Source organism: Stegodyphus dumicola, chromosome X1 (genome assembly GCF_044657685.1).
Source record: "Stegodyphus dumicola isolate Sdum_Otavi_A_Nest chromosome X1, ASM4465768v1".
Taxonomy (NCBI): domain Eukaryota; kingdom Metazoa; phylum Arthropoda; class Arachnida; order Araneae; family Eresidae; genus Stegodyphus; species Stegodyphus dumicola.
Genome location: NC_140780.1, coordinates 243,410,476 through 243,423,199, shown reverse-complemented (window position 1 = coordinate 243,423,199; position 12,724 = coordinate 243,410,476). Strand labels below are relative to the sequence as shown.

At 34.2% G+C, this 12,724-nt stretch overlaps 1 protein-coding gene across 1 annotated transcript in view; it reads left to right on the top strand.

The window, feature by feature from the left end:
* The window catches only part of LOC118200499 (uncharacterized), a 151,387-nt gene that overhangs the window by 25,691 nt on the left and 112,972 nt on the right, over positions 1 to 12,724 (top strand). Inside the window, exon 4 of the mRNA XM_085807325.1 lies at positions 10,005 to 10,060. Within this exon, the coding sequence (XP_085663451.1) occupies positions 10,005 to 10,060 (56 nt within the window). The remainder of the gene's footprint in view (positions 1 to 10,004; positions 10,061 to 12,724) is intronic.

Sequence of the window (12,724 nt, the reverse complement as noted above, 5' to 3'; positions counted from 1 at the left end):
TAAAATATTAGAGAAGGATTTCGGAAAAAATGTCACTCATTTTTTAAATGTGTCTTGTAATCTTTATTAAAAACTTAAGATGATAACTTTTAGTGTTTTCTTGATATATTGATAATGTTTGTGATAATGTAAGATAAATATCAGTAGTTTAGGAATGCTTTAAAAAAATCATAAAAATCACCAGCTTGCATTCAATAAGTAGTTTTTACGTTTTCAGCAGTAAAAAACTTCTAAACCATTGTTATTACTAAAACATAGTCTTATCATTAAATATCATTAAAATAAAAGTACTTCCTTCACTCATCCCAGATATTGAACAATCCAGAAAAACTAAAGACAAAACTTGCTTACTTACCTGGGTAGTGTGATGTTGAATCTGAATAAAAACTCTAAGAAGTTGATTTATCTAATTATATTCTATCTACACTGCAAAATATATACATTATTCAACAATTTTCGGGAAATTTTTCTGGCCCCTAAAGTTATTACACATCTTGATTGGTTCACGTCACGAGGTCGAAAGGAAAAAACCCTTTTTCTCTTCCTACTTCAATGACAGCCAAAGCCATCTGTGTCTCGTACATCAAATGAATAGATTTGTTTTTAATGTTTGTAAGATACAACTAGTCAGTTTCACAACACTCCCACCTTTTTTATTTTCAGAAGCAAAATCAAATAATGATATCCTTAGTACAGGAACACACTTCTAGAGGGAACAGTTTACGTACAGGACGAATCAGTATGCCATTTCTAGTTTTGACTTTTACAACTCTTACATGTCCATCTCTGCTTGTACAAAGTTCTTGGACACGAGCGATTGGCCAGTACACTCTTTTAAGGTTCTCACAGCCTATTAGCATGATGTCTCCAACTTTTAATTCACGGTCCTTTTGTCCATGCTTTTGTACTAATTTGCCAAGGTACTCCTTGCGGAAACAGCTACGAAATTGTTCTCGAAGTTCCTGGCAGAAACGTTGACGATCCAAGAGTTTATCTCAATCTAAAGTATCCAAATCTGCTGTACCTGAAACCTTAATGCCCTGTAAGAACATGGAAGGTGTTAATGGTAGAAGATCCTCAGAGTCATTTGACACATAAGTAAATGGTTGACCGTTTATTACGGCTTCCACATCACAGCTGATGGTGAGCAACTCTTCGTAATTGACTGCAGCTTTTCCTAAGACTCTCACAATCAAATTCTTGGTTGTGCGGATTAGATGCTCCCACCATCTGCTCTACCAAGCAGCAGTGGGCAGAATGAACTTCCAAGTGATGGGATGCAAAGTTTCCTGAGCAATTTACCTTTACCCAGTTGACCTTTTTGAGCAATGCAGATGTACTGACGAAATTTGTGCCATTGTCTGAATAAACTATAGATGGCCGACCTCTTCTGGCTATGAACTGACGAAGTGCTTGAATGAAGCATTCGGTACTTACGGATGTCAATAGCTCCAAATGTACACATCGATATACCGCACATGTAAACAGTATTACCCAGGCTTTGTTTTTATTTTTGAGAATCAGAGGGCCACATAAATCTATGCCGGTAACTTCAAATGCGAAAGCATCTCGAACTCTGTCTAATGGTAATTGAATGGGTGCAGTAGTTGGAGGTTTAGCTGAAAATCGTTTACAATGGACACTGTTTCACCACCGATCTAATTCGGCGTCTTGCACCAATGATCCAGAATTCTTCTCTAATTATAACAATTAATGCTTGTACGTTGGCATGAGAATGCTTTAAATAGTAATCTCTAATTAAACAGTCAACAATATAATGCTTAGGAGGTAATAAAATCGGGTACCGGAATGCATAAGAATAATCTCGTTCGGTGATTTCGTTTTTACTCTTCTTAAGCCACTCTGATCTTGTACGGTCAGAAGACCATTGATGGAGTCTCCAGTCTCTGGAAAACTCTTCCCCTGAACAAGTGAAAGAAGTATAATTTTAGATTCCTGTATCTAGTAAGCAGACAGAAAAGGCTCTTTATTTACAATTTTCTTTTGACAATTTTTAATAAATCTTTTTATCCAACCTAAAAACTCTTAACATTTTTAAAAATTTAGAGAACTTCTCACACCACTTAACTTTACCCGCTTTTGTAGTTATACTAAGATTTACATTTGAATTTATGCCTTTCCTGCGCTCTGAAAACACTAATGTTTCATTTGGCTTAACCTCTAATTTTGGCCAGCTATCTTTAGGACCTTTGAGCCAAACAGGCCCTCTACACCAATTTTCGGAAAACTGAAGAGAGGAACAACCACGAGAAGGTAAATCAGCTGGGTTAGAATGACCCGGTACATATGACCATTGATTTGCTTTAGTGAAAGCGCAAATTTTCTTCATGCGATTGCCCACAAAAGTCTCCCACGCATCATTTCTTTGAATCCAAGATATGGCCGTGGTGGAATCAGTCCAAAAATATTTCGGGATGTCATCTAATACAAGAGCTTCTGTCACATATTTGGAAAGACGCACGCCCAAAAGACATGCCATAAGTTCTAGCAGGGGAATAGTAAGTTCTTTTAAGGGTGCGATTTGACTTAGCCACTACAAAACTGACTAATGTTTCTCCTTTAGTTTTGCATCTCAAAAATATTACTGTGGCATAAGCATGCTGGCTAGCATCACAAAATTCATGAAATGTCCAGGAACTTCTATTTCTAAAACCTATACGTCGTAGTATTCTCAACTTATTCAAAATTTGTAATTTATTATGCCACCTCGAAAATTTACTTTTGATACTATCTGGTAATGAAGTATCCCAGTCTGCTTTTAACGCCCAAATTTCCTGCAGCAGTAACTTTGCAGGCAATAAAACAGGCATCGAGAAACCCAAAGGATCAAACATTGTCTGCGTTAATGACAAAAACCTCTCTTTTAGACAAATTCTCCGAAACCAATTTAGTCTAAATTTCAATATAAAGGTTATCTTCTATTCTGTCCCACATAATCCCTAAAACTGGTACAGAATTCTCCATTGTGGACTCAGTGCACAAAGCACTTGGGTTAGTTCCACATCTTTTTCTCCTGAACCATAGGTCGACATACATAAGTCCATTTTTGCTTCAGCTAATATTTCAGTAGAATATTTCACAAAATTAGCAAGCTCCTTTTCGTTATCAATAGAAGTCACACAAATATAAAAGGGTGCCAAATGAACTGAAATAACTACCCCTAATAAAAAAGGGCTGGACTTTACTCCAAAAACTACCCTTGTATGGCAGAAAACCTTCAGTACATTATCTTTCTACCACCATAAAAATCTTAAAAAGTCCCTATCTTCTTTCCATAATTCAATCTGTAAAAATGCATGCCGGATATCGGAGGTTACGCCAATGCATTTTTCTCTAAATCTTATCAAAATTGAAGGGATTTCTTCTATTAAATTTGGTCCTTTTACTAAGTAATCATTAAGGGACGGTGATCTATTAACTTTACATGATGCGTCAAAAGCAGGTCTTATCTTAGTTGAAACACTGTCTGGTTTAAATACTGGGTGATGTGGTAAGTAGTGTCCTTTAGAATTCAGTTCATCGTCTGGTACTAATTCAATTACAACCTCCTCCATCCAGTCATTAAAAATTCTATCAAAATTTTCATATTTATGTAAAGACTTGAGTTTTCATGTGACACTAAACAATCTTTTTTCTGCTACATGACGATTTGACGGCAATTCTGTGTTATATACTAACCGAGGTAATCCGACATAATAACGACCATCTTCGTTTCTGGAGAGAGAGTTTAAAAATTGCTTGTTGGCAATTTCTTCCTCAGCAGCGTTAGTTGAATTCTGATGAGCATCTAATATTCTGATCGTTTCTAAGCTCCAAGGATCGGAGATTTTAAAGTCGTGACCCACTAAACTTGCACACAAAATGGAAGCATCTTTATCTTTGTGATTAACAAATTCCTCCGATACACCACAAACTGGCCAACCAAGTTTCTTACAGACTGCTGTTAGTCCTTTTAATTGTTTTACTGATCCCATGAGAATTTTTCCATAAATGTCACTACCGATGAGCATTTCTATTTTTGGACAATCTGTTCCCAAATCCGACAACCAAATGTTGTTTCATTTTAATTCTTTTAACATCGGACCCTTGGGTACCCAAAGTATATCCCCACATTTTATGTCTTGATCTAAAAATTCAAATTCCAGATCTGAATATTTACGCGGACTGGCTGAACATAATTTTACCCGATGTTTGTTATGCAACTTTGCTTCTGTTCTGGCACCTCCAAATAAAGTAAAAGCAACATTTTCTTTGGAAATAATTGGTAACCCCAATTCAGTGACTAATGATTTCAAAATATATAATTTCTGGGAACCACAATCTAAGAGTACTCTAACATCTTTATGCTTTTTGACACCAGCATAAAGTCATTAAAGTCTTGCGCATAAAGTCATTAAAGCTACGTCAGCGGTACAAGTTCGCCTGGCTGTAGCTGTATGTATGTTGTCTATTTCTGATTTTTCTGTTGGAAGTTCAGTTTCATTATTAATGTCTGTACACAAAATAACTGAGTGTGATTTACCACAAACAAATCACCTAACAAACTGTTTGCAGAACTCTGCCATATGATTTGGTTCCAAGCATTTTAAATAACATTTTTTCTCCTTAACTTTAGAAATCCTTTCATTAAGAGATAATGAACATGCATCGTAACAATTTTTACTGTCATGCATTTTACCACAAAAACTACTTGCATGTTCTATAGTTGTAAGAAAACCTGTGGCAATGGGAACATTTGCCTGTTTCTTAAATTTAAATTTACCTTTTGTTTCCCTCTTTGCTTTATCATGATATCCTTCTTTACGACTAACACCATCGAGTTTATTACGCACCAATTTTAATCTCTCCTCACCCTCCACTTCAGCCTTTAAAAATTTCATGAAGTTGGTAAGGCAAGAAAGATCAGTTCCTTCAGGTTGGTTAAAGAGTGAACTCCTTTGCCGCGCCTTTAACACGTCCTCTGTCAGACACGATTCCACCATCGGAAATAACCACGATGTGTTTTTGCTCGATTTAAGACCTAAAGACTCTGCCAAGGCTCTCAACTGAGCTTTATCATACAGTTTTTCAAGAGGTAATGTATCCTTGTGATCTGCCTTCACATTCTTTAGCACATGATCCGGGCTTCATACACGGAATCAAATAGGAAAATTTGTCATTTTCATATAAAGCAGGGTCAGTGTGAATTTTCTCAAAGTGCGACCGAAACCATAGCCAATTTATCAATTACCCATCAAATTTCGTAAGTCCGATTTTTGGAAGTCTATACTGTTTAATCTTACTACAACAAATACCAGTGCCATCATTTGGTCTCGTTTCTAAATTGATTTCATCTGAAAATTGCAATTTTTCATTAATTTGCTGAGTTAGTGTTATGAAATCATCAGAATACACCTCGCGACTTTCAATTTCCTTAGTAACATCATCCTAAAGTTTTCCCGTCTTCAGTCAACAAATCAAGAATTTTATCATCTACATTTTTTATATCTGAATATACATTTTGTAGTTTAGTAAGTTTATCTCATACTAAATCTACAGAAAAATCTTCTTTTAATAACTCCATTTTTAAAATATTAGCAGTTTTTGCAAAAGAAGGGCGTAAACCTGCCCAATTAAGTTTCAGAGCCTTTGAAGCTTCCATAGTTAATTTTCAAAATAAAACAAAATGCTTTACAAAATAGTTTCGAATTTAAACTTAATTGTACTTTAACCCCTTCGCGCCGGGTAGCGCAAACGCACGCTTATCGCGGAGGCAGGCAGTGTGTTACGCGAGCGTCTGTCCAGGGCCAGGGGCTTTTTTGCTATTAAGCCTAAATCCATGAAATTTCTGATTTATTGTTTAATAATGCTCTATAGAGTATTTAAACGGCTTATGCTTTATAGATATTTTTATATATACTTTAATTACCTTATTTCTTGTTTAAATGCATATTTTACACATTTTATTTTCATTAATCACTATTTTATGACTTTTAACAGTATACATCTGAAAACTAAATATATTACTTAAAATTCTCTTTTCGTATGAAAAACTTGAAAACAGGAATCTACACACAGTATTAACTGCCAAAGAAAAAGAAAGACAAAAAGAAGAAAAATTAAGTGATGTAATGTTTTCAAACCTTCTTTAAAATGTTAAAGCATTATGTAATCAGTTTCAGTATTTAAGTATAATATTTTTCATTACTTTTTGTTAATTTTATGTGGGATTTACATATTATCTTGAGTATGAAATTAATTTGTTGAGAAAATTTCTCATAAAAATGCATGGTTTTTTTATTAATGTAATTATTTGCAACACGCATTTAAAGATATGTGTATTTTATGTTGTCTTATTAGTGAAAAAAAATTTTTTTAGACAAAATTCTTGTAAAGAAAATGGTAGATTATTATTAAAGAATTAAAATTTAGAAATAGTGAAAATGTTGACTGTTAATAAGGTTCATATTTTTTTTTGGAGACTGTTTTTTGGAAGCAACGTGTGCTTCAGATATACAATCAGGTGAGTGATTTTTTATTTAGTAGTAAAATAAATACCTTTCTGAGTCAATTATGGAAAGAGAAATTTCACTGCTCACCAGGTGGAAAATGAATGCAACTAATTGCCTTCATGTACTTAAGATGGTTAGGAAATACCTTTCTTTACTAGAAGTAGTATATATTTCAAGAGGTTGTCTTTTAAAGTTTATGTTATGAAAGTGATTCAAAAAATGTTACTTATGTGCTAGAGACTTAAAATTACTCTTAAATTTAAAATCAAGTTGCTAGCCATGCCTTTATAATCTTCTTCTGAACAGTATATGTGCGTAAATATAATTATTCATCCCTAGTATATTACAAAAATAGGTAATGCAGCATTCAAATTTTGGAATTGGATATCTGGTTGAAAGTGCAGATCTCTGTAGAAAATTCATCTTGGGGATACAGTATGTTTTTAAGACATGAGCAAAGGTTAATCTGTGAAAAGTTTGAGAACCACTTCTGTATGAAAATTGGTGGAACAGAATTTTTTCAAAAAATGTTACTACAGTCAAAAGTCGTTAATTCGGACACCCATAATGATCTATAATCCGGACCTCAAAGCTACAAACTTTCTGCGCATGCGTCGTGTTGACGCAAGACCTTTACCGATGCACATATGCGTGTGCGCATGCGCATAATACGTTTACGCATGCGCGTTTAATGTATAACGGAGGGAATAAGCTAAAATTATCTAATTATCTATTTCAGTTAATGTTCCAGATTGCGTTGTTCCTTAATCTTCGAATTGGATCCGGCTTATTAATTTTGCAGACTGTTAGAGCAATTTTATAAAAGTAAGCTTGAACTTTCGATTATGTCAAATAGAATTTCCGAAGCTGGAGCACCCAAAGGATCTACAAAGCGAAAGTATGTTTCGATGTCCATCAAACAAAAAGTGGAATTGCTGCCAAAAAATGGATAAAGGCATATCCTTTTTTTCTCTAACCATTCCGAAATCTCTTTATCAATTTCACGCTGCTCTGCGGCGGGGGAGGGGGGACACAATGAATTGGAAGTTGATCTGTCAGCACTATTGATGCAAAAGCAAAGTTTAAAGTTGTAAAATTAAACTTTTAGCAAAAGTAGCAAAAGAAGCTCCCTAAGGTTATACACTGAAGTGACCAAAGTCATGGGATAGCAATATGCAAATATACAGATGGCAGTAGTATCGCATAGAAAATGTATAAATGCGAAGTGCTTTGGCAGGGCTTTCATTTTTGTTCCATGGTATTCATGTGAAGAGGCTTTGACGTGATTATGGCCGACCGACGAAAATTAACATACTTTGAACGCAGAATGGTAGTTGGAGCTAGACGCATGGGTCATTCCATTTCGGATATCGTTAGGGAATTCAACATTCCGAGTCCACAGTGTCAAAAGTGTGCCGAGAGTATCTAATTTCAGGCATAACATCCCACCATGGACAGCGCAGTGGCCAACCACCTGCACTTAACGACCGAGACTAGCGACGTCTGTGTAGAGTTGTCGATGTTCACAGACAAGCAACACTGCATCAAATAACCACAGAAATCAATGTGGATGTACGAGGGACGTGTCCAATAGGACAGTGCTGTGAAATTTGTCTTCCTTGGGCTATGCCAGCAGAAGACCGACTCGAGTGCCTTTACTGACAGCACGACATCGCCTGCAGTGACTCTCGTGGGCTCGTGAGCATATCGGTTGGTCCCTAAACGAATGGAAAACCGTGGCTTTGTCAGATGAGTCACAATTTCAGTTGGTAAGAGCTGATGTTAGGGTTCGAGTGTGGTGCAGTCCCCACGAAGCCATGGTCCCAAGTCGTCAAAAAGGCACTGTTAAAGCTGGTGGTAGTTCCATACTGCTGTTTTTACATGGCATGGACTCGGTCCTCTGGTGCAACTGAACCGATCATTGACTGGAAATGGATATATTCAACTACTTGGAGATCACTCACAGCCATTCATGGACTTCATGTTCTCGGACAACGATGGGATTTTATCATTTTTTCTATCATTCGTATTTTTCAGACAGCTTGAAAATTAATGCATAATGAAGTATCTGTACGTGCTACTAGCTGGCATAATACAGTCAAAAGTCGTTAATTCGGACACCCATAATTCGGAATGATCTATAATCCGGACCTCAAAACTAAAAACTTCCTGCGCATGCGCTGTGTTGACACATGCGGATAGGCGTTTATGCGTGCGCGTAAGACCTTTTACGACTGCGCATATGAGTGTGCGCAAGTGCAGAATACGTTTTCGCGTGCACGTTTTATGTATAATGGACGTATAAGCTAAAATTATCTAATTATCTATTTCAGTTAATTTTGATGATTGCGTTGTTCCTTAATTTTCGAATTGGATCCAACTTATTATTTTTTGCAGACTGTAAGAGCAATTTTATAAAAGTAAGCTTAAACTTTCAATTATATCAAATAGAATTTCCGAGATATATTTGTTAATATGTAAAGGATCTAAAGCGAAAGTATGTTTTGAAATCCAAAATCTGTTTATCAATTTCACGCTGCTCGGCGGGGGGAACGCCGCGGCGGGCACGTAATGATTTGGAAGTTGATCTGTCAGCACTATCCTTATCTTCAGCGCAGATGTTTTTTTTTTTTAATTTTATTTGGCTTATAATTCCTTACCAAATGTAGTTTTTCATCTTGATATGCTCTGTCTTTGATATGATTTAAAACAAGTTCCTCGTTATTATAATTAATTCGCTTCCGATAGCGAAGAAAAGTGACAGAGGTTATTGAAAACGAAAAAATTTCGATTGACAAATTAGTCGGTGTTCTTGACACAGCAATTATAGGACTTGAACAGCGGAACTTTGTAACTGAACAAGAAATTATGTCTGTTTAATAGAATTAAAGAGAAAGTATTATCACATGAAACGAAGCAAAACTTAAACAACTTACATTGAAAGAAATGTTTAATAAGGTAAACAAATAAATATTAAGCTTTTTCTTTTTGCAAATTTTGATACCCTTTAGATCATAATTGTTCTTTATTTCATAAATTACGGTTTCATATTTTTAATTTTAGAATTTCTGCATGCCATCTTACGAGATTTAAACTGATGATCTATAATCCAGAAAAATCGATAATCCGGATTTGCCGAAGTCCCGACGAGTCCGGATTAACGACTTTTGACTGTATAACCAAATTTTAAAAAATTATATGCAACAAATATAGAGGTATTCTTCGACAAAAGAACCTCAATAACGTTCAAACTGAAATTAAATGAATTATAGTCAAGCAAACAAAAAAAAAAAAACTTTTTTTTTTTGTTCAAAGAAAAAAAAAAAATTAAATGAATTATAGTCAAATTTCAACCACTAAGTGACCACTAGTACATATTGAATGATTCAACTAATTTTGTATTTTCGTTAAAGTATTTTTATACAAAATTGTATACAAAACTTGCAGTTTTAAAACTACATAAAATTTTCAGATCTGTTTCTTTATTTGTAGGTGGAGTACTTATCCAAATTGGCAAATCAGTTGCATCAGAAATTAGCAAAGGAACAGTAAGTATTCAATAATAAATGTATGAAAGTGTGAAGCTGTAAAGCAATATTTAATTTTTTGGTCACATACCATAACTTAAATTCATATTTAATGGTATTAGTGAGTTGCGTGTTATTTTAATTTTCTTCATTATATTTGGCCATTTTCAAGTCACTTAAAATTATGAATAGGAAGTATGTACAGCAGTGTTCCAGTAATTTTTTACTACTGATGTGCAACTTTGTTGACTACTAGAATGTTTGTGAAATTTTTGTTTTTTACTTGTACATATATATTTAAATTAATTCTATTGTAGTAACATTTACTATTTTCAGAAATGCTTATATTTAAAAACTATTTATTAGTTATAAAAATTAATACATTTATATACATGTGGACATAAAATTATTTACTAATATATATAGCTTAACTCTAATAGTTCTAAGGTTCAGATTTATAAATAATATTAGTAATAATGCTATGTTTATATAAATATGTGTTAAATCTTTTCTCTCCTATCTTTAAAATTTAACTATTCAGCACATATGCAATCCAAATTTGTATTGTTACCACTCCTTAAATATGATTTTAGTCACACAAACATGTCTAAGTGATCTTCTAAACAATTTCTTTGTTAATTTTTTGTTGAATTTATTAAACTAAAGTCTTGTTCTCTAGATGTCTCTAGATACCAAATGAACAGGTCTCTAGATGCCAAATATGTACTATCAGTATAAATTAAATTTGAAAATTCAGAAAATTATCCATTACCACACCAAAAAAAAAATATTATAAATATACACTAAACATTTTCATGCACAGCAAATTTAAAGTCATTGTATTGTTGAAGGACAGCTGTTGTATCAGTTAACATGTTACTGTATTTTATGTATAATTTTTCAACTAGTTCTGTGCCATAATTGAAACTGCATGTGCGTAATATTGTTAAAACAAACATTGCCCATTCCTGTGCTTCAGTTTCAGTAAATCTTTTTTTCTGAATGAGAGCAAAGTAAATTTTTAAAAGGTAGCATATAATAAGTATCAATTTAAGGTATTTTTTGCACCGACTGTGCAGAGAACAACTTTCAACACATTACTCCAAGTGATGGTACTGTGGTTAAGATTGTTACATGTGGTATGGGTGTGTAATGGATTGAATGCACATAGAACCCATGATAGCTTGTTAAATTTATTTTCCCACAGGAAACACTTGACAGTTTTGGAATTTTCCCTAAAATTTTCTCCTACAGCTCTTCTCAGTATGGCAGAACACAATCAGTAGTTACCACTTCAAACTAAGAATGTTGAATACCATACATTACCAAGCACATAAAAATAGCGAATCTTGCACGGAGATTTCTCAATGCTCCGAAGTTAGCTTTGAACTAAAAACTGAGGACTGATGCGATCGATCTCTGGTCATATACAATCTTCCACCGGACCACTGATAAATTTCTTGTACACTCAATTTCTTAAAATTGTTGGAAGTCATATATGTATACAACAGCTAGAAGAATACAGTTATGTGTGGAAATCAGACCAGTTACAGTTAAACAGGGGTCGAACCAGGTTGTCTCCAGATGTTTGCTATATTTGGTGATTTCTTGCCAAATTTGGGGACAAAAATTAGTTGGCAGCTTGGCACCATTTCGCCAATCTGGTGAGATAGCCATATACCTCAGTGTTAAATGGACTTGTCCCTGTATTCTTATTTTTCTGGCAAAACTTCACTCTGTTCTGGCCTTTCATAGTACATTATACATATAACATTAATTTTTACATATAATTTCGCTTAAATTATTTACATATATACAAAATTGTAACATTGCCCCCTCCCTTTCCTAAGAACTGCACCTAATGGACAGTACAAGTCCTGGACAGGAAGTCATACTTGAAACTAAAGAAAATTTATGCAATATTAAAATAATAATTTCAACAAATAACATAGAACAAATCAAGTACTAAATCAGTAACTTTTAATGCATGAATTTACAAATTTATGTACTTATAGGATTATGGTCTTAGTATACTATTTACTACTATTGCCATAGTAAGGAGCTAGCCTATCGTAATGACTTTAGTCATTTAATTTGATGACTTGCAGATCCGAACTACAATGCTGTTTAGTCTGTTTAGGACTTGTGTAAGTACCATCCTAGGGTGACTCTAGTTTAGGATAAAATCCTTTCCATTGAAATGGATTCCATAACACACCTTGTCACCTACATTGAATCAATGTCCTATGAGTCTTCATCATCTCTATCCCCAAGTTAACTCTCTCTCATAGAGAATTGTGTTTCACTTCAAATCATGCCTGGATATCTTGAGATCCCACCGACATTGTTCTTGTCATTAATGCAGAATTCTGAAAAACTGATGCCTCTTTATTTAATAAATAATTAGTAGTTGTCCTCTTCATTTTTGTCCTCCATTAAAAAAGCTTTCATCGATTTTTGGTTTTACCAGAAGTTGTCTAGAACACACTGTGTGCAAACTCCCTAGCATTCTATTACTGTTTTGTCAGTCATATTCAGTTGACCATATCAGCTAACACACTTTTTTTTATGATAGTATCCTGTATTTTTGTGAATAATTAGCTGTTTGCTGTTCTATAGAAGGTAGATCTCATATTTTAATCTCCCCCAGAAAATGCAAGGGAAAAATATAGCAGTGTATTAAAA